Source organism: Caenorhabditis remanei, chromosome V, assembly GCF_010183535.1.
Source record: "Caenorhabditis remanei strain PX506 chromosome V, whole genome shotgun sequence".
In the NCBI taxonomy this organism is placed as follows: Eukaryota; Metazoa; Nematoda; class Chromadorea; order Rhabditida; family Rhabditidae; genus Caenorhabditis; species Caenorhabditis remanei.
The window spans coordinates 1538881-1561464 of record NC_071332.1 but is presented as its reverse complement, the minus strand read 5'-3'; the positions used below and the strand labels follow the sequence as shown (position 1 = coordinate 1561464).

General features: G+C 43.9%; 6 protein-coding genes across 6 annotated transcripts; 2 read left to right on the top strand and 4 right to left on the bottom strand.

The window, feature by feature from the left end:
- Positions 1-161: 161 nt before the first annotated feature.
- Positions 162-6824, top strand: GCK72_016687 (uncharacterized protein; the record flags this gene model as incomplete). Its single annotated transcript, XM_053731634.1, has 1 exon — positions 162-6824. The coding sequence occupies one exon, from the start codon at positions 162-164 to the stop codon at positions 6822-6824; it is 6663 nt and encodes a 2220-aa protein (XP_053580547.1).
- A 1072-nt stretch (positions 6825-7896) lies between these two features.
- On the bottom strand, positions 7897-8833 carry GCK72_016686 (uncharacterized protein; the record flags this gene model as incomplete). Its single annotated transcript, XM_003092887.2, has 5 exons — positions 7897-8029; positions 8078-8273; positions 8319-8519; positions 8569-8679; positions 8722-8833. The coding sequence occupies 5 exons, from the start codon at positions 8831-8833 to the stop codon at positions 7897-7899; spliced, it is 753 nt and encodes a 250-aa protein (XP_003092935.2).
- A 1638-nt stretch (positions 8834-10471) lies between these two features.
- GCK72_016685 (uncharacterized protein) lies at positions 10472-11895 on the top strand (the record flags this gene model as incomplete). The annotated part of the gene is made up of 5 exons (XM_053731633.1): positions 10472-10518; positions 11023-11209; positions 11266-11469; positions 11588-11756; positions 11804-11895. The coding sequence occupies 5 exons, from the start codon at positions 10472-10474 to the stop codon at positions 11893-11895; spliced, it is 699 nt and encodes a 232-aa protein (XP_053580546.1).
- Positions 11896-12093: 198 nt separating this feature from the next.
- On the bottom strand, positions 12094-14101 carry GCK72_016684 (uncharacterized protein; the record flags this gene model as incomplete). The annotated part of the gene is made up of 5 exons (XM_053731632.1): positions 12094-12203; positions 12272-12449; positions 13250-13450; positions 13498-13775; positions 13819-14101. The coding sequence occupies 5 exons, from the start codon at positions 14099-14101 to the stop codon at positions 12094-12096; spliced, it is 1050 nt and encodes a 349-aa protein (XP_053580545.1).
- Positions 14102-15121: 1020 nt separating this feature from the next.
- On the bottom strand, positions 15122-16745 carry GCK72_016683 (uncharacterized protein; the record flags this gene model as incomplete). Its single annotated transcript, XM_053731631.1, has 7 exons — positions 15122-15246; positions 15295-15472; positions 15522-15647; positions 15700-15777; positions 16275-16473; positions 16523-16601; positions 16646-16745. 7 exons carry the CDS (start codon positions 16743-16745, stop codon positions 15122-15124), a joined length of 885 nt encoding a protein of 294 aa, XP_053580544.1.
- A 2750-nt stretch (positions 16746-19495) lies between these two features.
- GCK72_016682 (uncharacterized protein) lies at positions 19496-22386 on the bottom strand (the record flags this gene model as incomplete). Its single annotated transcript, XM_053731630.1, has 6 exons — positions 19496-19599; positions 19657-19960; positions 20011-20088; positions 20654-20852; positions 20904-20982; positions 22104-22386. 6 exons carry the CDS (start codon positions 22384-22386, stop codon positions 19496-19498), a joined length of 1047 nt encoding a protein of 348 aa, XP_053580543.1.
- Positions 22387-22584: the final 198 nt, after the last annotated feature.

Sequence of the window (22584 nt, the reverse complement as noted above, 5' to 3'; positions counted from 1 at the left end):
TCATGATTTCTGCGTATTCTGGATCAGTGTCGGGTCCTGTTAGGAATGCTTGTTGTACATTGTAGCAGAAGAGCTCTGCATCATAGTAGCTGCTTGTGTCGTGGTAGAACAACTGCAACCATAGAAATTAGCATCACTTAACAGTATAACAACTTACTCTCATGCAAAGCGGTTGTCCTGGATTTCCTCTGACTGTTCTGAACCATCCTTCATCACATACTGCATTGGCACACCCTTGGGTTGTCGTTGACTGGATTGTGGTAGATGTTGAAGCAATAGTAGTTGAAGTGGATGGGTATCCTGTCGTAGAAGTAGATGGAGCTTCGGTCGTAGAAGTAGACGGCTCTTGGGTAGTCGAGGTCGATGGAGCTTCGGTAGTTGAAGTCGTCGGAGCTTCGGTAGTCGAGGTCGATGGAGCTTCGATGGTCGAAGTTGTCGGAGCTTCGGTTGTAGAAGTAGACGGTTCTTGGGTAGTCGAGGTCGATGGAGCTTCGGTAGTTGAAGTCGTCGGAGCTTCCGTGGTTGAAGTTGTCGGAGCTTCAGTGGTCGAAGTTGTCGGAGCTTCGGTTGTAGAAGTAGACGGAGCTTCGGTAGTTGAAGTCGTCGGAGCTTCGGTAGTTGAAGTCGTCGGAGCTTCGGTTGTCGAGGTCGATGGAGCTTCGGTAGTTGAAGTTGATGGAGCTTCGGTAGTTGAAGTCGTCGGAGCTTCGGTCGTAGAAGTTGTCGGAGCTTCGGTAGTCGAGGTGGTTCGAGCTTCGGTAGTTGAAGTCGTCGGAGCTTCGGTAGTTGAAGTCGTCGGAGCTTCGGTAGTTGAAGTCGTCGGAGCTTCGGTAGTTAAAGTCGTCGGAGCTTCGGTTGTTGAAGTAGACGGAGCTTCGGTTGTCGATGTCGATGGAGCTTCGGTAGTTGAAGTCGTCGGAGCTTCGGTAGTTGAAGTCGTCGGAGCTTCGGTCGTAGAAGTTGTCGGAGCTTCGGTAGTCGAGGTGGTTCGAGCTTCGGTAGTTGAAGTTGTTGGAGCTTCGGTAGTCGAGGTCGATGGAGCTTCGGTAGTTGAAGTCGCCGGAGCTTCCGTGGTTGAAGTCGTCGGAGCTTCCGTGGTTGAAGTTGTCGGAGCTTCGGTTGTAGAAGTTGTCGGAGCTTCGGTAGTCGAGGTGGTTGGAGCTTCCGTGGTTGAAGTTGTCGGAGCTTCGGTAGTCGAGGTGGTTGGAGCTTCGGTAGTTGAAGTTGTTGGAGCTTCCGTGGTTGAAGTTGTTGGAGCTTCGGTAGTCGAGGTGGTTGGAGCTTCCGTGGTTGAAGTTGTCGGAGCTTCGGTTGTAGAAGTTGTCGGAGCTTCGGTAGTCGAGGTGGTTGGAGCTTCGGTAGTTGAAGTTGTCGGAGCTTCGGTAGTCGAGGTGGTTGGAGCTTCCGTGGTTGAAGTTGTTGGAGCTTCGGTAGTTGAAGTTGTTGGAGCTTCGGTAGTTGAAGTCGTCGGATCTTCCGTGGTTGAAGTTGTTGGAGCTTCAGTAGTCGAGGTGGTTGGATCTTCGGTAGTTGAAGTTGATGGAGCTTCGGTAGTCGAGGTTGTCGGAGCTTCGGTCGTAGAAGTAGACGGCTCTTGGGTAGTCGAGGTGGTTGGAGCTTCCGTGGTTGAAGTTGTCGGAGCTTCGGTCGTAGAAGTAGACGGCTCTTGGGTAGTCGAGGTGGTTGGAGCTTCCGTGGTTGAAGTTGTTGGAGCTTCGGTAGTTGAAGTTGTTGGAGCTTCGGTAGTCGAGGTGGTTGGATCTTCGGTAGTTGAAGTTGTTGGAGCTTCGGTAGTCGAGGTGGTTGGATCTTCGGTAGTTGAAGTTGTTGGAGCTTCGGTAGTTGAAGTTGTTGGAGCTTCGGTAGTCGAGGTGGTTGGAGCCTCAGTGGTCGAAGTTGTCGGAGCTTCGGTTGTAGAAGTAGACGGTTCTTGGGTAGTCGAGGTCGATGGAGCTTCGGTAGTTGAAGTCGTCGGAGCTTCCGTGGTTGAAGTTGTCGGAGCTTCAGTGGTCGAAGTTGTCGGAGCTTCGGTTGTAGAAGTAGACGGAGCTTCGGTAGTTGAAGTCGTCGGAGCTTCGGTAGTTGAAGTCGTCGGAGCTTCGGTAGTCGAGGTGGTTGGATCTTCGGTAGTTGAAGTCGTCGGAGCTTCGGTAGTTAAAGTCGTCGGAGCTTCGGTTGTTGAAGTAGACGGAGCTTCGGTTGTCGATGTCGATGGAGCTTCGGTAGTTGAAGTCGTCGGAGCTTCGGTAGTTGAAGTCGTCGGAGCTTCGGTCGTAGAAGTAGACGGTTCTTGGGTAGTCGAGGTGGTTGGAGCTTCCGTGGTTGAAGTTGTCGGAGCTTCGGTAGTCGAGGTGGTTCGAGCTTCGGTAGTTGAAGTTGTTGGAGCTTCGGTAGTTGAAGTCGTCGGAGCTTCCGTGGTTGAAGTTGTCGGAGCTTCGGTTGTAGAAGTTGTTGGAGCTTCGGTAGTCGAGGTGGTTGGATCTTCGGTAGTTGAAGTTGATGGAGCTTCGGTAGTCGAGGTTGTCGGAGCTTCGGTCGTAGAAGTAGACGGCTCTTGGGTAGTCGAGGTGGTTGGAGCTTCCGTGGTTGAAGTTGTCGGAGCTTCGGTTGTAGAAGTAGACGGCTCTTGGGTAGTCGAGGTGGTCGGAGCTTCCGTGGTTGAAGTTGTCGGAGCTTCGGTTGTAGAAGTTGTCGGAGCTTCGGTAGTCGAGGTGGTTGGAGCTTCGGTAGTTGAAGTTGTCGGAGCTTCGGTAGTCGAGGTGGTTGGAGCTTCCGTGGTTGAAGTTGTTGGAGCTTCGGTAGTCGAGGTTGTCGGAGCTTCGGTCGTAGAAGTAGACGGCTCTTGGGTAGTCGAGGTGGTTGGAGCTTCGGTAGTTGAAGTTGTCGGAGCTTCGGTAGTTGAAGTCGTCGGATCTTCCGTGGTTGAAGTTGTTGGAGCTTCGGTAGTCGAGGTGGTTGGATCTTCGGTAGTTGAAGTTGATGGAGCTTCGGTAGTCGAGGTTGTCGGAGCTTCGGTCGTAGAAGTAGACGGCTCTTGGGTAGTCGAGGTGGTTGGAGCTTCCGTGGTTGAAGTTGTCGGAGCTTCGGTCGTAGAAGTAGACGGCTCTTGGGTAGTCGAGGTGGTTGGAGCTTCCGTGGTTGAAGTTGTCGGAGCTTCGGTAGTCGAGGTGGTTGGATCTTCGGTAGTTGAAGTTGTTGGAGCTTCGGTAGTCGAGGTGGTTGGATCTTCGGTAGTTGAAGTTGATGGAGCCTCAGTGGTTGAAGTTGTCGGAGCTTCGGTTGTCGAGGTCGATGGAGCTTCGGTAGTTGAAGTCGTCGGAGCTTCGGTAGTTGAAGTCGTCGGAGCTTCGGTCGTAGAAGTAGACGGTTCTTGGGTAGTCGAGGTGGTTGGAGCTTCCGTGGTTGAAGTTGTCGGAGCTTCGGTTGTAGAAGTTGTCGGAGCTTCGGTAGTCGAGGTGGTTCGAGCTTCGGTAGTTGAAGTTGTTGGAGCTTCGGTAGTCGAGGTCGATGGAGCTTCGGTAGTTGAAGTCGCCGGAGCTTCCGTGGTTGAAGTCGTCGGAGCTTCCGTGGTTGAAGTTGTCGGAGCTTCGGTTGTAGAAGTTGTCGGAGCTTCGGTAGTCGAGGTGGTTGGAGCTTCGGTAGTTGAAGTTGTCGGAGCTTCGGTAGTCGAGGTGGTTGGAGCTTCGGTAGTTGAAGTTGTTGGAGCTTCCGTGGTTGAAGTTGTTGGAGCTTCGGTAGTCGAGGTGGTTGGAGCTTCGGTAGTTGAAGTTGTTGGAGCTTCCGTGGTTGAAGTTGTTGGAGCTTCGGTAGTCGAGGTGGTTGGAGCTTCCGTGGTTGAAGTTGTCGGAGCTTCGGTTGTAGAAGTTGTCGGAGCTTCGGTAGTCGAGGTGGTTGGAGCTTCGGTAGTTGAAGTTGTCGGAGCTTCGGTAGTCGAGGTGGTTGGAGCTTCCGTGGTTGAAGTTGTTGGAGCTTCGGTAGTTGAAGTTGTTGGAGCTTCGGTAGTTGAAGTCGTCGGAGCTTCCGTGGTTGAAGTTGTTGGAGCTTCGGTAGTCGAGGTGGTTGGATCTTCGGTAGTTGAAGTTGATGGAGCTTCGGTAGTCGAGGTTGTCGGAGCTTCGGTCGTAGAAGTAGACGGCTCTTGGGTAGTCGAGGTGGTTGGAGCTTCCGTGGTTGAAGTTGTCGGAGCTTCGGTCGTAGAAGTAGACGGCTCTTGGGTAGTCGAGGTGGTTGGAGCTTCCGTGGTTGAAGTAGACGGAGCTTCGGTAGTCGAGGTGGTTGGATCTTCGGTAGTTGAAGTTGTTGGAGCTTCGGTAGTCGAGGTGGTTGGATCTTCGGTAGTTGAAGTTGATGGAGCCTCAGTGGTCGAAGTTGTCGGAGCTTCGGTAGTCGAGGTGGTTGGATCTTCGGTAGTTGAAGTCGTCGGAGCTTCAGTGGTCGAAGTTGTCGGAGCTTCGGTAGTCGAAGTTGTCGGAGCTTCGGTTGTAGAAGTAGACGGAGCTTCGGTAGTCGAGGTGGTTGGATCTTCGGTAGTTGAAGTTGATGGAGCTTCGGTAGTCGAGGTCGATGGAGCTTCGGTAGTTGAAGTCGTCGGAGCTTCAGTGGTCGAAGTTGTCGGAGCTTCGGTAGTCGAGGTGGTTGGATCTTCGGTAGTCGAGGTGGTTGGATCTTCGGTAGTCGAGGTGGTTGGATCTTCGGTAGTTGAAGTCGTCGGAGCTTCAGTGGTCGAAGTTGTCGGAGCTTCGGTAGTCGAGGTGGTTGGATCTTCGGTAGTCGAGGTGGTTGGATCTTCGGTAGTTGAAGTCGTCGGAGCTTCAGTGGTCGAAGTTGTCGGAGCTTCGGTCGTAGAAGTAGACGGCTCTTGGGTAGTCGAGGTGGTTGGAGCTTCCGTGGTTGAAGTTGTCGGAGCTTCGGTAGTCGAGGTGGTTGGATCTTCGGTAGTTGAAGTTGATGGAGCCTCAGTGGTCGAAGTTGTCGGAGCTTCGGTAGTCGAGGTGGTTGGATCTTCGGTAGTTGAAGTCGTCGGAGCTTCAGTGGTCGAAGTTGTCGGAGCTTCGGTCGTAGAAGTAGACGGCTCTTGGGTAGTCGAGGTGGTTGGAGCTTCCGTGGTTGAAGTTGTTGGAGCTTCGGTAGTCGAGGTGGTTGGATCTTCGGTAGTTGAAGTTGATGGAGCCTCAGTGGTCGAAGTTGTCGGAGCTTCGGTAGTCGAGGTGGTTGGATCTTCGGTAGTTGAAGTCGTCGGAGCTTCAGTGGTCGAAGTTGTCGGAGCTTCGGTAGTCGAAGTTGTCGGAGCTTCGGTTGTAGAAGTAGACGGAGCTTCGGTAGTCGAGGTGGTTGGATCTTCGGTAGTTGAAGTTGATGGAGCTTCGGTAGTTGAAGTCGTCGGAGCTTCAGTGGTCGAAGTTGTCGGAGCTTCGGTAGTCGAGGTGGTTGGATCTTCGGTAGTCGAGGTGGTTGGATCTTCGGTAGTCGAGGTGGTTGGATCTTCGGTAGTTGAAGTCGTCGGAGCTTCAGTGGTCGAAGTTGTCGGAGCTTCGGTAGTCGAGGTGGTTGGATCTTCGGTAGTCGAGGTGGTTGGATCTTCGGTAGTTGAAGTCGTCGGAGCTTCAGTGGTCGAAGTTGTCGGAGCTTCGGTTGTAGAAGTAGACGGAGCTTCGGTAGTCGAGGTGGTTGGATCTTCGGTAGTTGAAGTTGATGGAGCTTCGGTAGTCGAGGTGGTTGGATCTTCGGTAGTTGAAGTCGTCGGAGCTTCAGTGGTCGAGGTCGATGGAGCTTCGGTAGTTGAAGTCGTCGGAGCTTCAGTGGTCGAAGTTGTCGGAGCTTCGGTAGTCGAGGTGGTTGGATCTTCGGTAGTTGAAGTTGATGGAGCTTCGGTAGTCGAGGTCGATGGAGCTTCGGTAGTTGAAGTTGATGGAGCTTCAGTGGTCGAGGTTGTCGGAGCTTCGGTCGTAGAAATAGACGGCTCTTGGGTAGTCGAGGTGGTTGGAGCTTCCGTGGTTGAAGTTGTCGGAGCTTCGGTTGTAGAAGTAGACGGAGCTTCGGTAGTCGAGGTGGTTGGATCTTCGGTAGTTGAAGTTGATGGAGCTTCGGTAGTCGAGGTCGATGGAGCTTCGGTAGTTGAAGTTGATGGAGCTTCAGTGGTCGAGGTTGTCGGAGCTTCGGTCGTAGAAATAGACGGCTCTTGGGTAGTCGAGGTGGTTGGAGCTTCCGTGGTTGAAGTTGTCGGAGCTTCGGTTGTCGAGGTCGATGGAGCTTCGGTAGTTGAAGTCGTCGGAGCTTCCGTGGTTGAAGTAGACGGCTCTTGGGTAGTCGAGGTGGTTGGAGCTTCGGTAGGTGAAGTCGTCGGAGCTTCAGTGGTCGAAGTTGTCGGAGCTTCGGTCGTAGAAGTAGACGGCTCTTGGGTAGTCGAGGTGGTTGGAGCTTCCGTGGTTGAAGTTGTCGGAGCTTCGGTAGTCGAGGTCGATGGAGCTTCGGTAGTCGAGGTGGTTGGAGCTTCGGTAGTTGAAGTCGTCGGAGCTTCCGTGGTCGAAGTTGTCGGAGCTCCGGTTGTAGAAGTAGACGGAGCTTCGGTAGTCGAGGTGGTTGGAGCTTCAGTGGTTGAAGTTGTCGGAGCTTCAGTAGTTGGAGTGGTCGGAGCTTCAGGTGTTGTAGACACTGAAAATTATTACATCTTAGTTAAATTTACATGTGTTGATTCTTACCTCCTGGGAAGTCAGGACCGGGTGGTCCAGGAGGGCCATCAGGACCAGGAGGTCCGGGAGGTCCGTCAGGCCCTGGGGGACCTGGAGGTCCAGGCGGTCCTTCATATTCCTCACTGTCTGCTGTAATAGAGAAATTTGTTATTGAGGGAGGGGAGGGTAATGTTAGCATGAACAATTGTAATCGATTAAAATATTGAGTCATGTAGTACATTATGAAGATCCTGTTGCAGTAACAATGTCACCTAGTTGAAAGTATTATAGAAAAAAACTCACGTTCATAATATTCATATATCATATCGGGCGGTGGTTGATAAACCGGTGGTGCAGGTTTGTTGTACCCATTGTGTCGGTTGTATTGGTTCTGGTTTCCGTATCTAGCAGCGATAGTGCATGAGATGAATAAAGCAAATAGTATGATACGTCTAACCATGATATTTCATGATGCTCCTCTAGTTTTCTTCTTGTTTTATACCCTTTGGGTTATATTGATATTGCGTACGTGATCCAATCACTGAGACAACCACAACATCTGAAAAGGCGAATCTGATTCAATGATACCTAGTCGTATTTTGTGTTGTTTTGGGATGAGGGGATGAAGAAAGTCAGAAAGTCACGTAAACCTTTGTGACGAATGTTGCTACCGTAATCCTTTGAGGGGAATCCCTGGAGGTAGCACGTACGAAAATGATGAAAAACTCTATAATTTCTTCCGGGTAGTAGAAAAGCGAAGGGGGGATACTGTAGCCGAGTATTTTTCTGTTTGAGCAAACTATAAAGATCCGGGTACAGCGGGTACTGTAGCTAAGATTAAAAATTCAAAAAACAATTTTCGTTTCCAAGATTACGGTAATCGGATATCCCCGAATCACAATACACATTAAAACATGACAAGTTTGAATACGGTAATAAATTTCTCAGTGGAGCGCACTTTCACAACTTCAGTTTTGAAGCTTCTAGACTATTTTAAACCGATTTTTACGAAATTAAAGCTATTTTTAACATCTGAAAATCAAAAAAATCAGAAAGAGACCCTCTTACTCAATTCACGCCAATTCACTTGGTTCAGAGCAATCTTAGCGTCTAAAAATAACTCGAGACGGATTTTTACAAAATTTAAGCTAATTTTCTGCCAATAAAACTAAAACAAATACTGTAATACCATTTATTTTTCACATTCGGTTAAAAAAAAGTGAATTATTCAAAAAACACAAGGCGCCAGCTTCCCGCACATGAACAATTTCGCCGGTCTGTAATCCCAATCCGAGCATTTATAAGAGTACAGCTTGTTGTCCTTCGTCCACACTCCGAAACACATTTTTTTCCCGACATCTCTGGAAAAAATTTATTTCATTCGGGATTTACCCCCCTTTATGACTCACGGGTTCGGTTCCCGGTTGGCAAAAAATCCGGGCGTCTCAAAAAGCACTGTCCCACTGGTGACTCCATCCGTCCATTGATTCCCTTGAGTGTTCGAGCATGCCGTGGTGATTTTTGGGCACGAATCTTTTCTCCTTGCACCAATTATCACCATTGGCTTGACGGTACTGATCCATGGGAAGTTGGATTTAAAGTTGTCTGAAATTTTTTTTTTTAAATTTGAAAATTTCCTAAAATTCTTACTGTACACCGCCATATACTCTGTATGATTCTGGAATCCTGTCAACACTGCTCCATCCTTTTTACACTCAATATCCAGATTTCCAAATAAGTTCATGGTATATTTAGTGGTGGTCCCTTTCATCTTGATACACCAGATGTGCTCAGCGCCACCGTAGTTTCGAGACGATGTGTAGTAGCCGGTAGGACATTTGTATTGGCAAGCTGAAATTTTTAACAAATTTTATAACTATTGTACCTGAAATAGGCTTACTAGACTGCCCCGCTGGTCCTGGAGGCCCCGCCCCTCCTGCAACTCCGCGGACACCGGCTCTCCCTGGTGGTCCAGGCTTCCCTGGGGGTCCACGGATGTAGCGGATCTCGGCTGGAAGGAATTATCGTTAATTAGCCAATTAAATAATCTTACGCTCAAAATTCTCGGGGTAGTACATAAGATTGTCGGATGGAGGGTGTGGTCCGTAGGCTGCCGCTGCGGACAAGAATACGGTAGCTGTGAAAACCAAAACTTTTTGGAGCATAATTTTTGTTGGAAATATTGAATCCCTTGGCCCCCAAGTTTGTGTCCTTTTATACTGTGTCGCTGATCTTTCGAGTCTGTTCTATTGCGCTTACACACGCATTCGATAACATTTATGTTTTGATTGGTTTTTTTTGATAGAAGACATTGTCAAGAAGGAGATATTCTATAGCAAGTCACGTATGATCTTGTGGCGGAGTTTGTGCTCAGAGGGGGACTTGAGAGGGGGGGGGGGGAGGACTTGGAAAGTTTTCGAGGTTTTTTTCTCGACTTGATTTTCAAATATGTTCTAAAACCTAAAAAAAACAAGAATTTCAGAAAAATTTCGGTTTGGTCGGTTCGTTGTGAGGTAGATGGTGCTATTTCTTTAGATAAACGCGTCAGATGTGCGCCAGACAGTCAAAACTCGGTTTCAAACGGAATTCCTTCAGCCTCCATATTGCAAACTTTTTGTACTTTTTCAGAAAAACGCGTCCAAGGAGCACCAGCACAGAATGCCTTCAAAATCTGTCAAGTTTTTCAACTGATCGACTTGGCATCGTACGAACTTTTCTCTGATAGAATATTTTTCATAAAGTTAATAAGAATAAAAAAATTGATTAAAAAAAGTTTCTTCAGTGCAAAACTGTAACTAGGAATTGTTTGACAAGATTTTTGGTTATTTTCGTGAAATTCCTTAAAAATTGAAGTTTCCTTTAAATTTCTTTAAATTTCTTAAAGTCCCTTAAAATTTTCATTCCTTAAAATGTTTTTTCCAAGGGGATACCGTACTAGTAACGAAAAAAGTGTATATTTAATGAATATAACAGTAGTACTCTGTTCACAAGTGCGCTCTACCGAAATCCCATTATCTGCGTCTCTCACGTTTCAAACGTCATCTTCATATCAGTTCCGGTTGCTCAAGGTTTGTGACATTTCTCGAATTTCAGCAGTCATCCATAAATTCTTTAAACCTGACATTTCTAATTTTAATCCCAGCTTAAAAGTTTTTTGATCCCCTAACTTCTCCCTGACTCACCCAACATTTCCAAAGTAAATATGCACACCCCTCAATTAATCTCAACTCCCTTAAGTCTTATCCCCCCCTCTCCCCCTCATACTCTAATTATGCACACAGCAAAAACGAAAAAAATATTCGATTTCCCCTTCCCCCATTTTCTCTGCGCCGTCTCTCTCTCTCTTATATATTTTTTTCGCTTTATCTTCACGAGCACCACCTGCACACATAAAAATTTTAAAGCATGTCAACTTTATTGAACATTTTTCACAAGCTAAGCGGTGTTGTTTTGACACTGACCTTCGTCATCAACTACACTCTGATCTACCTAACAATATTCCACGCGCCAAATTTATTCGGCACTTATCGCAATTTTATTGTCACCTTTGCAGTGTTCGGTGTACTTTTTTCCAGTTTGGAGTTTCTCATTAAACCGGTGAGCCATCAAAGAAATTATTACATATATCACAGTCAGAATTTCAGATACTATACCTTAATAGTTATTCCGTCGTGATTTTCTCAAGCGGATTCTCGATTTTAGAATCTTACTCGTTGTCTACACTAATGTTGTGTTAGTTTATAGGAGAAAAATATTTCAAAATATCCCAATTTTCAGCACTATTCACCGGGTTTCATTGCTCAATGTTGAGTCTTATCTCGATTCAATTTTTGTATAGATACTGGTCGATGTAGGTTATCACAAATGGGACACAAGAACGTGGCCTAACTCACGAACCGGTGGTAAAAGCAATCGCGCTCCACTAGACTCGGCGGGGAATTCAAATTGTGTTGAATAGAATTCGCTGCGTCGTCAAGGACTTTTGATACGCAGCAAATTTCTTTGCGCTCAGTCCAGTGGAGCGCGAATGCAAATGACTCACCTTTATTTGAGGCCCTACGGAGTCCGTGGAGGAAATTTTTCGTAGAAATATGTTCTGTGGTAAATGGGCGGAGTCTGCTTTGCAACATCACCGCACAATTTTTTCTGAAAAGAGAGTGCCGCTACTTATTTGTGAAATAACTATAACAAAATTTCATTGCCTGAAAAAAAAAACGCGGTGATGTTGCAAAACAGACTCCGCCCATTTTCTACGAAACTTCCCATGGAAAATTTCTTGGATCCAACATTTTGAGTTCCGCGCTTAAACCAGTCTGGTGGAGCGCGGTTGCCTACTACCAATTTTCTATTTCAGTAGCTCCAGCGTGCTCATATTCGAGGCTCGCCGATTTGCCTACTGGATTCTCGGCGTGATTTTTGGTGGATTTCTCTGGGCGGTCTTCACTTATAACACTATTTCTTGTGACTCATCCGACAAAATTTTGCTGAAATATGAGCTGGAAAAGAGCCATGATATGGATATCGGGCAGTGTATTAAGCTGGTGAGTTTTTAGATGGATGGTACAGTAGGAAAGTCAAAAATTAATTTTTAAATCAGGAGGTCAAAAACCGGGACGTGGCTGGTTACAACCTGGCTGGTCTTATTTATCTGGTTGTATTCAGTATCATTCTGGTGATAAAATTATTGATTATGATGTTCTGTGGTGTCAAAATGGCTATTCACGTTTATAGGAGGTCAAATTTCCAGTCATCGAGACACCATAAGCAGCACTCATTGTTTTTGAAGTCTTTGTTGGTTCAGGTAAGGAATGGCCGAACTTTTGTAAAACTCGGCCATCAAAAATCTGCTTTTTTCTTCAAAAATCTCTGTTTTTTCTTCAAAAATCTCTGTTTTTTCTTCAAAATTTTGAATTTTTCAGATCCTGTCCCCCCTCCTTATCCTCTACCTCCCTACATTCCTATTATCCTACCTACCATTCACCAACTTTTCTACCAACGGAATTATCATGCCAGTCCTTACAGTATACCCATTCATCGACAGTATACTGGTACTCAACGTGATATCTGAATATAAAATTGCCATGAGAAGTATGTTTTTGAAAAAGTTGGTTTTGATAGAAAATGTTTTGTTTCAGATGTGTTGAATCGAATGTTTTGGTGTCTGGGCAAGGAGAAACAATACGAGACGACACCTGTCACGATGAACACTTTATTTTCAGCGATTTGAGAAATAGAGCGTACTTTTCTATTATTGTTGTTGTATATAGTGGTAAACCGGAACCAGAATAATGTTAATGTCTAGAATAACATCTCATTAGGAATTTTAGTTTTTCCTTTTACCAAGAAATGAAAAACAAGATATAAAACTATAATGTTAGTCCTGAGGGGCATTAAATTTTTAGAAAGATCTCTGATATAAGCAAGTCTATATCCTCGGACTGACTGTTGAGCTCCTCGGTCTTCTTGGAGTCACCTCATAATTCTGAGAATCCGTAGACGACGATCTCCAAGTAGACGGGCGTAGACACACCAAACCTGAAACAACAACAGAATATGGCTCCAGGACCCTAGGGGCCCCAGTGCCCCCAGGACAAATTACTTACTGCACAAAGTTTTTCGGTACGCCGTGATAAGGAATAAAACGGCGAGTGGGTCGACACCTGGATATAACTGCCCCATGATTGTTTGGTAGTTGGCGAGGGGTCCGAGTTGAAAGTTGAATAGCGGGCAGGCGTAGAGGAAGAGGAGGGGAATGTACATAAAGATAGTGGGGATTGTGGCCTGGAAGATTTAGGGAATGGGGATGGTAAAATGAGGCCTAACGGACGTGACCTATACCATTGGAAAGCTGAGAAAACGCTGATTCCAAATATATATTCAGTTTTTGCTCTCGAGGCCTGGTTTAAGAGAAAAATAACACGCAAAAAATGTTTTTAATTTCAAAAACGTAAAAATTTGCCATTTGTCAGAACTTTGACCTCATTTTTCTCTAATAACAGGGCTCGAGGGCAAATATTGAATATATATTTGAAATCAGCGTTTTCTCAGATTTCCAACGATAAAAGTCACGTCTCATATCTTCACGGTCACTCGGTGGTCTTACCTAGTAAGTCTTTAGCACAGTCTGTGAGTCGCTACGCAGTAAAAGTATTAGTTCAAACAACGATACTAATAAACTCTTAATATCGACAATTTTGGAGCAACACACTCCGTTTTGAGTCGCTACGCAGTTTATTTCTAATGACTAGCGAAACTGTTAGTTCGGTTTATGTACAGCAAGTATTTTGAGCAATCTTTCAAAATCACCTAAATCTGAAAATCCATCAACATTGAAACCAATTGGATAGCTCTGTGTAGAACTAGCCAATTTTACTGCGTAGCGACTCAGAACTGCCCTTTCGGTAAGCTACTTGATTATGGTTTTACAATGATAAAAATGTTGTCTGTAACATATCAGCACTACGTTAGTACGCGTGACACGAATACCTTGAAAATTTTCAAATCTGCAATTCCCAATTCGAGGTGACTAGCTATGTATCTTATATCACAATTTCAACTGCGTAGCGACTCAGAATCCATACCTGCACCACCAACGCCCTAAAAAGTTGCATTTGCAGCTCCTTCGTCTTCACCGACATCCCCTTATGCTGACTAATCGTTGAATATGTTTTAAAGGCGCAGTAGAGCAATGTCCCAAAGGAAATCGCCATAATTATGACATGCTGTATAATCCCAACAATATTTATCATAATGATTCTCCGGACACCCTCATCGTTTTCGAACTTAAAATGTTTACTACATAATGAAAGATACCTGAGGTTCTACTTACATATCGATAAGGCACATAATCCACAAAATTGGGGTCCAGACCGTAAGAATGCTTCACGATATGAAGAAACATTTTTTGGGTCCGTGAGCTCTGTGGGAACAAGAAGAACGCCGCCGCTTCCCAACTAAGAGCCACACAAAATGCACCGAAAATCCAGAAAACAAAGCGTACACCTTGAAATAAATCGGTGTATAGAGGCTTACAGGTTGCCACGTAGCGATATAGAAATTGGAGAGCAAACAGGACAAAACTCATGGCGTAGCACCCGCAGTACATTGCTAAAATTTTTAATTTGGTGTGGATTTACGGGCGTAAACCTACTTGTGGTGAGATGAGAAACCATCGCCGACATTTCAAACCACTTCCTCTGCATCACAAAAAGTGTGTCGTCATAGATATGAATAATCGGGCGGAGGAACAACTCGACAAACGAATAAAACATGGTGAAGGCGCAGAAAAATATAAGAATATTTTTATAGGCACCTTTTACCGGCGACATTTTACACATCATTAGTGCAAGGAGGGTACAATTCGAGGAGATGGATAAGACTAGTCCAAAGGTTCCAGTGGTGTTGGTCACCTGAATCCAGACGGCGTCAGACATGGCTATGGAGTGGAATAGAATAAGTGGAGGGAGGGAATTGGTTTTTGTGATTGTGATTATATTGGAAATGTTATTACGTCTATGGGGGACACTGGTTCGGAGAATTGGTTGGTGAACGATTAGAGATTAGCACGATGGACTAGAAAGTGTACTTTCGAAAAAAGAAGGGAAAATAGTAATTAAGGAGTTTCCACTGGAGAGTAGAGATTACGCGAGGTAACATAACATAGGACTTGAAGATTGTGTTGATGCTCACCAAACAAATTTTGGTATTTACGGTGTCACATGGTTAAAATATAATTCAGAGCTGCGGAGCGGTTGCGTCACGGTTAACCAAACATTGACATTTCAAGTAAGAACTCATCCTGACGGCGGAGCGTGTTGCGTCGCGGCTGAACTTTTGTCTGCGACTAAAAGTATAAGAACGGCTTTTTGTAGGGTGTCACATGGATGTCCGCTTGGAACTTGTTTAAAAAATCTTCTGCAAAGCGTTCAGCTAATCACCAGTTTTAAAGTTAGAAGTCATCCGGAACGGTCGCGTCGCGGCGGCCGGAATCGCATATTGATAGCAGAGTTGCATGGAATTCCGACTTTGCCGTTTTTCATTTCCGACTTCCGAGTTCCGGGTAAGGAAAATCGCTTCCGACTTCCGACTTCCGCATAAGAAATTTTCACTTCCATGGAACTCTGATTGATAGCTGGCAAGATGCCAGACTTTCCAAGTTTTAAATCTTTGCGGAGCGGTTGCGTCGCGGTATCGTAATATCAGACATGAATACAAAATTGTTGGCACCGTGCAAACCCCAGTAATTGGTTCAGCGTCTTATGTTTGCTAATCAAAAAATATCCATAGAGAGCACTTATTATTTACCCTTTTTCACCTTCTTACTCCACTAAATTGATCATTTTCTATTTTCCACCACCTTCACGAGACATGACACTATGTTTTGATTCTATTATATTTTGTCTACATTTGAATGTTTTTATTTCAAAGAGACCAAAATGATTTCTTAAAATGAATCATATGTTTAATATCAACACACTCGACGTCAGGGATGGCTTGACCTTCACCAAATTGATACTTGTGGATAAATTATACACAGATGTTTCACTCCGAGCGTAGATAAACCGCGGGCAGAATTTCGCTGAAATTCCGACGCTAAAAATTGTGTTATTATTTTCTACAATCCTACAAAGAATAGTCTTCCTGTAGGAATCTATAATAAGCAACACCACAAATGGATCAATGCCAGGATAGAGTTGCGCCATAACTGTCTGATAATTAGTGATCGCGCCGAGTTGTAAGTCAAAATACGGGCAGGAGAACATGAATCCGATTGGGATGTACATCATGAACATTGAGAGGCAGGTCTGGAATTATTTTTTTTGTATCGAATGAGTCGCTACTCAGGTTGGTTACCTGCACCACAAGCGCCCGGAAAAGCTGAAGTTGGAAATTGCGGGTTTTCGCCGACATCCCTGCGTGCTCCTTAATGTAGAAGTATGTCTTGATACCACAGTAGAATAGGGTGCCGAAGCTGAGACTCTGAAATAATAGAGCTGGTGACATAACTTATTTCTTATTTTTATGCACTCACTATAACAAGACCGTGTTGTAAGACGCCAAACAAGCTGAGCACATTTACCCATCGGACATGATTCTCGTCGGTGTCGAACTGAAAGAATGGAGGGTGTAAAAGCTAGGACGTTTTGGAACCGAGACACTTTAAAACCGGAGAAATTCGACAGTGTGGATGGTCAGGTGTCAAAAATTCAAACTTCGAGTTGTCACAGTTATGAAGCGTGTCGGTTCATATTTAGGTGTTTTTAAATGTCACAAGGCTAATGGCCGAGAAACCGAGAAAGTTAGGCCACACATTCTTGGCACTCGACGTCCCCGCTTGCCACCATAGGTACTGTGGATAGCTTGGTGGCCTAACTTTCCCATATCCCCAAACACCAACCATCCCTCGTCTAAAGACTATAGACGCCTTTGAAGCCAGACCCATCTGAATAGGTTCCTAACTTTTCCAACCTCGGCCACCAAGCCCAGCCTCTTGACATGTTCAAACACTACCGACACTGTAGATAGGTCCTTACAAAACCTTGCTGGCCTAACATTCCCCATCCTTGACCTCCAGCCATCCCCTCTCCTCTTGTTGGGGGAACTCACATATTTATACGCCACGTAATCCGTCCAATACGGATTCAAATCATACGAGTTCTTGATAACATATAGAAAACTTTCCGTGGTTCGATTTGTCTGGGGGAACATGAAAGCGGCAGTGAGTCCCCAGCTAGTGGCAAGTGACAGGATAAGTGCCAACCAGTAGTAGAAGTAACCGCCCGTGAAATAGGTGACGTATTGGGGTCTGGAAAAGAAAAAGTGAAAGAGAGAGGGTCCCGGAGACAGCAACTCACTTGCAAACCGCTACGTATCTGTATAAGAATTGAAGGGCGAACAGGCAGAAGCTCATGGCATAGCACCAGCAGTAGGTACCTGAAATTAGAAACTGCGCCCTATTGCACCCGCCGTAAACTCACTCGGTATCAACCTGGTCAACCCCTTTGCCATATCGAACCTCTTCCTCTGAATCAAGTACAACGTGTCATCATAGATATGAATGAGCGGTCTTAGCAACATCTCCACAAGTGAATAAAACATTGTGAAGACACAAAAAACCACTAACATTCTTTTGTAGGCACCCTTGATAGGGGAGCTACGTGAAAATATAAGGAATAGAAGGACTGAACTTGAGAGGATTGTTAGGGAGAACCCGATGGGGCCAGCGATGTCGGAAATTAGGATCCAGTGGCGGTCCGACATGGATATGTGTGACTAGTTGTATTTTTGAGTGTCACTGAAATAAAATGGCTGAAATTTATTAAATTGGGAGCTATTCAGGTGAAGGACTAGACTAGAACACAATGACGAACACGTCTGGTGCTGCGTCATAAGTACTAAAGACGCTAAAAATTTCCCAGAAAAAAACTATACAAACCAGAAATTTCGCGGATCAATACGACACTAATGAGGCGGGAAATTTGAGAAAACGTGTCTCTTGATAATAAGACCCCTACATAATTATGATGTCTGTTTTTAGAGTTTGTGACGTGTACTAAGGTATACTGTAATTATGTTAGTCAGAAAACCGACTAAAAACATGAGGACACAATATCCTTTGATAATAAGTTGAGATTTGGCTCAAAATGTGGGAAAACTGTGAACTTTGTCGTGAAAAACTACAGTAACCCGGAGTCCTGATTTTTCGAAATTTTTCAAACCTAGGCATGATTATACTCATTTGAACCGTCTTTGAGAGCTGATTTCAAAAATATTCAATTTACTAGTCTTGGATCTAATCTTACCAAGTTACGGTAGTTTTAGCGATTTTCGGACTTTCGAAAAGTTTCGAAAATCTATAACTTTGTTAGTTTTTTTACATTTTCAGATGTTTTTCAGCGTAAAATGTTTGAAAAGTGTCGAAAATAAATTCCACCGTAGTATGACAACGGAAACTACAGTAACCCTAACGTTTTCGCTGTGAGACCGGATTTTTCAACTCCTGACGAAGTCTGAGTTTGTGACGCCCAATGTATACTGTAACCAAAACATTTATTAGTTAGATTAAACTTTATCAACAATCTTTACTAATAATATTCAACAGAGTATGTCTGTCGATTTATTTGTTGCATGTCATAACTCTCTCCGTAGTGGACCGATTGTTATAAAAACTAGATAGATAGATTGGGAATTTCCCTTAGATGATGCCCGAACTTTTCTTTTTTCAAAAATATCAAATTTGACGTCTTCTGGAGACGATGTCGATTTCAACAGTAGAAATCGTTCAGAAAAGGTGTGTCCCGACAGGGTGGTAGAAAGTTCAAAAAATCAATCATACTCGGTGTTTCTTGACTGCACTCTCAAGAGCGCCCCGGCCGCGCGTATTTGGTGTAGCGGTCTACGCAGATGACACTCACCCATGGGGTAGTGAGTTCGTTCCCGCCAGGTCCTTAAAGTTTTTTGGTTTTTTGTTTTGATAAGAGCATAGATAGTCAGCATATGAAAGTTGTAATTATGGTCGAGATTTTAGAACAAAAGGGTGGAGTAGCTATCTTTCTGTTGACTCTGCACACACCGCTACAATTCTGTCAGAAGGGATGATTGAGTTCCAACAACTTTAAAAATTCACAATCCTACAAACACCGAGTCAGAAACTTGATAGTAGTTAACAATAAACCTTTCGTCCGAATCTTCATGGGGAAGTCATGCGGCATTGTCGCCGATCGTTTAAAACTCAAAAAATGTTTCTTTGTTTTTTTTAGTTAGTTAGTTTTTATTCGAGATGATGGACCAAAAGCCACTAACACAATTACAATAGAGAAAATAAAAGAAAACAATCAGGAACTTAGTAGGTAGACATGTTAAGAGTGAGATATTTCGGGGAATCAAGAAGTTTTGTTTTCTTTAAGAACTTTGAGAATTTTTGTGAAGCACTCAGGTACGAATGAAAAGGATTGAAATCGAAATAGACTGAATAAGGGGCTTCTTTAACTTTTGAACTTAGAAATATGTGAAATAGTTTTAGTTTCAAAGTATTCTAGAGAAGAGAGGCGGCATCGCCGCCGAACAGTCCAAAATTTAGGAAGCAGAACGTTTTGGATTAAATTAAACTAAGAGAAAATTTCCGTGTATATGAAAAAAAATCTTTAAAGAATTTGGGGGAGGGAGGCGGCATCGCCGCCAATAAGTCAAAAACTTCAAAAGACTACTTTCAACGCATCTTTTGAAGATGTGAAAAGGAAATTCTCTTTTGGTGAGGGGTTTCTCAGTCAGACAAAAAACACATTCCCTGTATTTAGTACAGTTAATTCTGAGACCCGTGATTTCTGAATGAGGAACTTTGTCGTAGCTCTGTTACCTTCAAAAAAGAAGCAAATTCTAGAATAAGAATTTGTTTAAATATGGCCTTAGTTTGCCATATTTGCCATATTCAGAGGAGGGCGGCGGCATTGCCGCCGATCAATCAAAAGTTGAAACCTTATATTTCGAGGATCACCTGCCTTTTGATGAGGGGAAAATAGAGTTACCAAGTCCCTGTTCTACTACAGTAATTTGTCGAAATATTTTCAGAAAAGTAGGAGTGTTTAAATTGTTCTCTCTGGAACGGGTTGCTCAGCTAATAAAAACTACCAACAATCGAAGAAAAGTTACAGGACCAGAAGAGAAAGAGAATTCTGATACCCCGATTGTTTGTACCATGTGAGAAGCGCCGCAGGCGCTGTAACACCTAGAAGGGTGGAGTTGAAAAGGAGGTTTAGTCGCCGTTAGGCGACGTGAACCGACTGGTTCAATATGTTTGGGGATTGCGCTCCACCGCACTCAAAAATAATTTAGTCAACCGATATCAATGCGTTCGACGAGACCGATGGCTTCACTTTCACCGTTGTTGTTGAAAATTCCACCTGAGACGGCATCCCACTTTTTATCGTATTTCCTGAACATATGAAACCTGAAATTTTATATTTTTCGGATCTCATTCAAGTGAACTCACTGCAAATAGTTCGTCTATACGAATCTATCAAAAAAAGCACAACGAATGGATCAATGCCAGGATAGAGTTGCGCCATAACTGTCTGATAATTAGTGATCGCGCCGAGTTGTAAGTCAAAATACGGGCAGGAGAACATGAATCCGATTGGGATGTACATCATGAACATTGGCAGGCAGGTCTGAGCAACTAGCGCTCGGAAAAGTTGCAGTTGTAAGCTTCTTGTTCTACTGGACATTCCAGTATTTTTCTGAATGTTGACATAGGTTTGGAAGCCACAGTAGAATAAGGTCCCGAAGCTGAGACTCTGAAAAAAAAATTATATGGCTGGTGACCTAACTTCTTTTGTGCACTCACTATAACAAGACCGTGCTGTAAGACGCCAAACATGCTGAGCACATTCACCCATCGGACATGATTCTCGTCGGTGTCGAACTGAAAGAATAGATGGTGGCCTAACTTTTGCATCTACGGCCACCAAGTCCAGTTTTTAAAAAACACTTCCATATCGGCAAGTCTTTTTTGGTGCTTTTGTGGGTTCATTCATATTGTTAATTTTAAATGAAACTCGTGGTTTTGCAAAAAAAAGTGAGGGTTTTTAGGTTTACCGGGATCCTATATCTGAGTTAACAAAGTTTTTCGGATTTCTGACCTCTTAAAACCTCCATTAAAAAAATTAAAAAAGTTTTGACCCCATGTGGAATTGAACCCTGGTACCTTAGGGTGAATTGGTTATTGTCTACCTTAACCACTCGGCCTACACTGAACTTTTTGAAAATTATGGAAAATTCAAGATTTTTGTGGGAATATGGTGTTTTAACCTCAAAAAAGACAAAATCCATAGCAATAACTCTGGTTCCTTGCAACACTAAACCTTTTTTCTCGTAATTTCCATTTTTTCTATTCCCCAATCACTCAACAATTGTAGATAGCTCCTTACAAAACCTTGGTGGTCTAACTTTCCCTATCCTCGTCTACCCAGCGATCCCTCTCCACTCACATATTTATACGCCACGTAATCCGTCCAATACGGATCCAAATCATACGAGTTCTTGATAACAAATAGAAAACTTTCTGTGGTTCGATTTGTCTGGGGGAACATGAAAGCGGCAGTGAGTCCCCAGCTAGTGGCAAGTGACAGGATGAGTGCCAACCAGTAGTAGAAGTAACCGCCCGTGAAATAGGTGACGTATTGGGGTCTGGAAAAGAAAAAGTGAAAGAGAGAGAGGGTCCCGGAGACAATAACTCACTTGCAAACCGCTACGTATCTGTACAAGAATTGTAGGGCGAACAGGCAGAAACTCATGGCATAGCACCAGCAGTAGGTAGCTAGAAGTTTTTATTAGAGGAGGCTCACTAGGGAAGGTCACCGAGTCAGTTTGGAGTTATGAGACGTGCTTTATATCATTGGAAAGCAGAGAAAACGCTGATTTCAAATATATATATTCAGTTTTTGCCATCGAGGCCTGGTATTCGAGAAAAGTGGGAAAAAAACTTTTGTTGCTATTTTCAAATCTTTATAACTTTCTGAAAATAAACCAAATTTTGGGATCTTTGAACATCTAGACATTCAGACACACCGACAGACAGATAGACACAAAATGTGTGTTTTTGGTGCTAGGCCTGCCTTAGGCTGAAAAGTTGAAAAAATAAGTTTTTTCAACGAAATTTTTTGTACAAAAATTTTTTTGCGTTTTTTTTCAAATTCATCTAACTATCTGAAAACTCAATCAAATCTTAAGGTATTAATAGACTTTGGAAGGTCTTGACTTGGTTTTTCAAATAAACAAAGTTTTAAGGTACTTGGACCCTGAGGTTTATAAGCCTTAGATCTAAAAATGTAACAACTCTCTACTTTCACAAACTTTGACTCCATTTTTCTCGAATACCAGACGTCGAGGGCAAAAACTGAATATATATTTGAAATCAGCGTTTTCGCAGCTTTCCAATGATATAGGCCACGTTCTATAACTCCAGACCAGCTCGGTGACCATCCTTAGTCAGTTATGTGTACCAGAGTTGTACGGAATGTCATTTTTAAGCTTCCGGAATCCGGAATCCGGAACCGGAACGACATTTTTCGATTTCCAGAATCCGGAATGCGGAACCGGAATGAGATTTTACATTTTCCGGAATACGGTATCCGGAACCGGAATCAAATTTTTGAAATCCGGAATACGGAATCCGGAACCGGAATGACAAAAAAACTCGGAATTCCGGAATCTCGGAATCCGGAATTTGGAATGAATTTGCAAGGCCAAGTCATTTTTTCGAGTGTTTTCGATGATATATAAAGTTTTAAACTACTTTTGAAAAAAAGGAGGCTCAAAAAACCGGAATGCGGAATCCGGAATCGGAATAAAAATGTTCATTTTCCGGAATCCGGAATGCCAAAAAAACCCGGAATTCCGGAATCCGGATTCCGGACAACTCTGATGTGTACCACTCACTCGGTATCAACCTGGTGATCCATTTCGACAAGTCAAATCTCTTCCTCTGTATCAAGAACAAGGTGTCATCATATAAATGAATCAACGGCTTCAACATCATCTCCACAAATGAATAGAACACAGTGAAGACACATAGAACTATCAGCATATTCTTATAGGCACCCTTGATAGGGGAGCTACGTGAAAATATAAGGAAGAGGAGGATGGAATTTGAGAGAATTGACAAGGAGAACCCGATGGGTCCAGCAATGTCGGTGATAGTTATCCATTGGCGGTCGGACATTTTTATAAGTGGAGGTTAACCTATAACAAGTCTCTTTTTATACTTTTTTTTCTTTTCTGCAGTGAAGTTTGTGTTCTATGACCAGGTAGGCGGTTAGGAAGCTCAAGGAAATTAGTGCGCTATTCAAATCTCAAATTCTGGAAACTGGAATAGATTTTAGGAGGAGCAATGTAACAATCTGATGAAATGATCAATGGA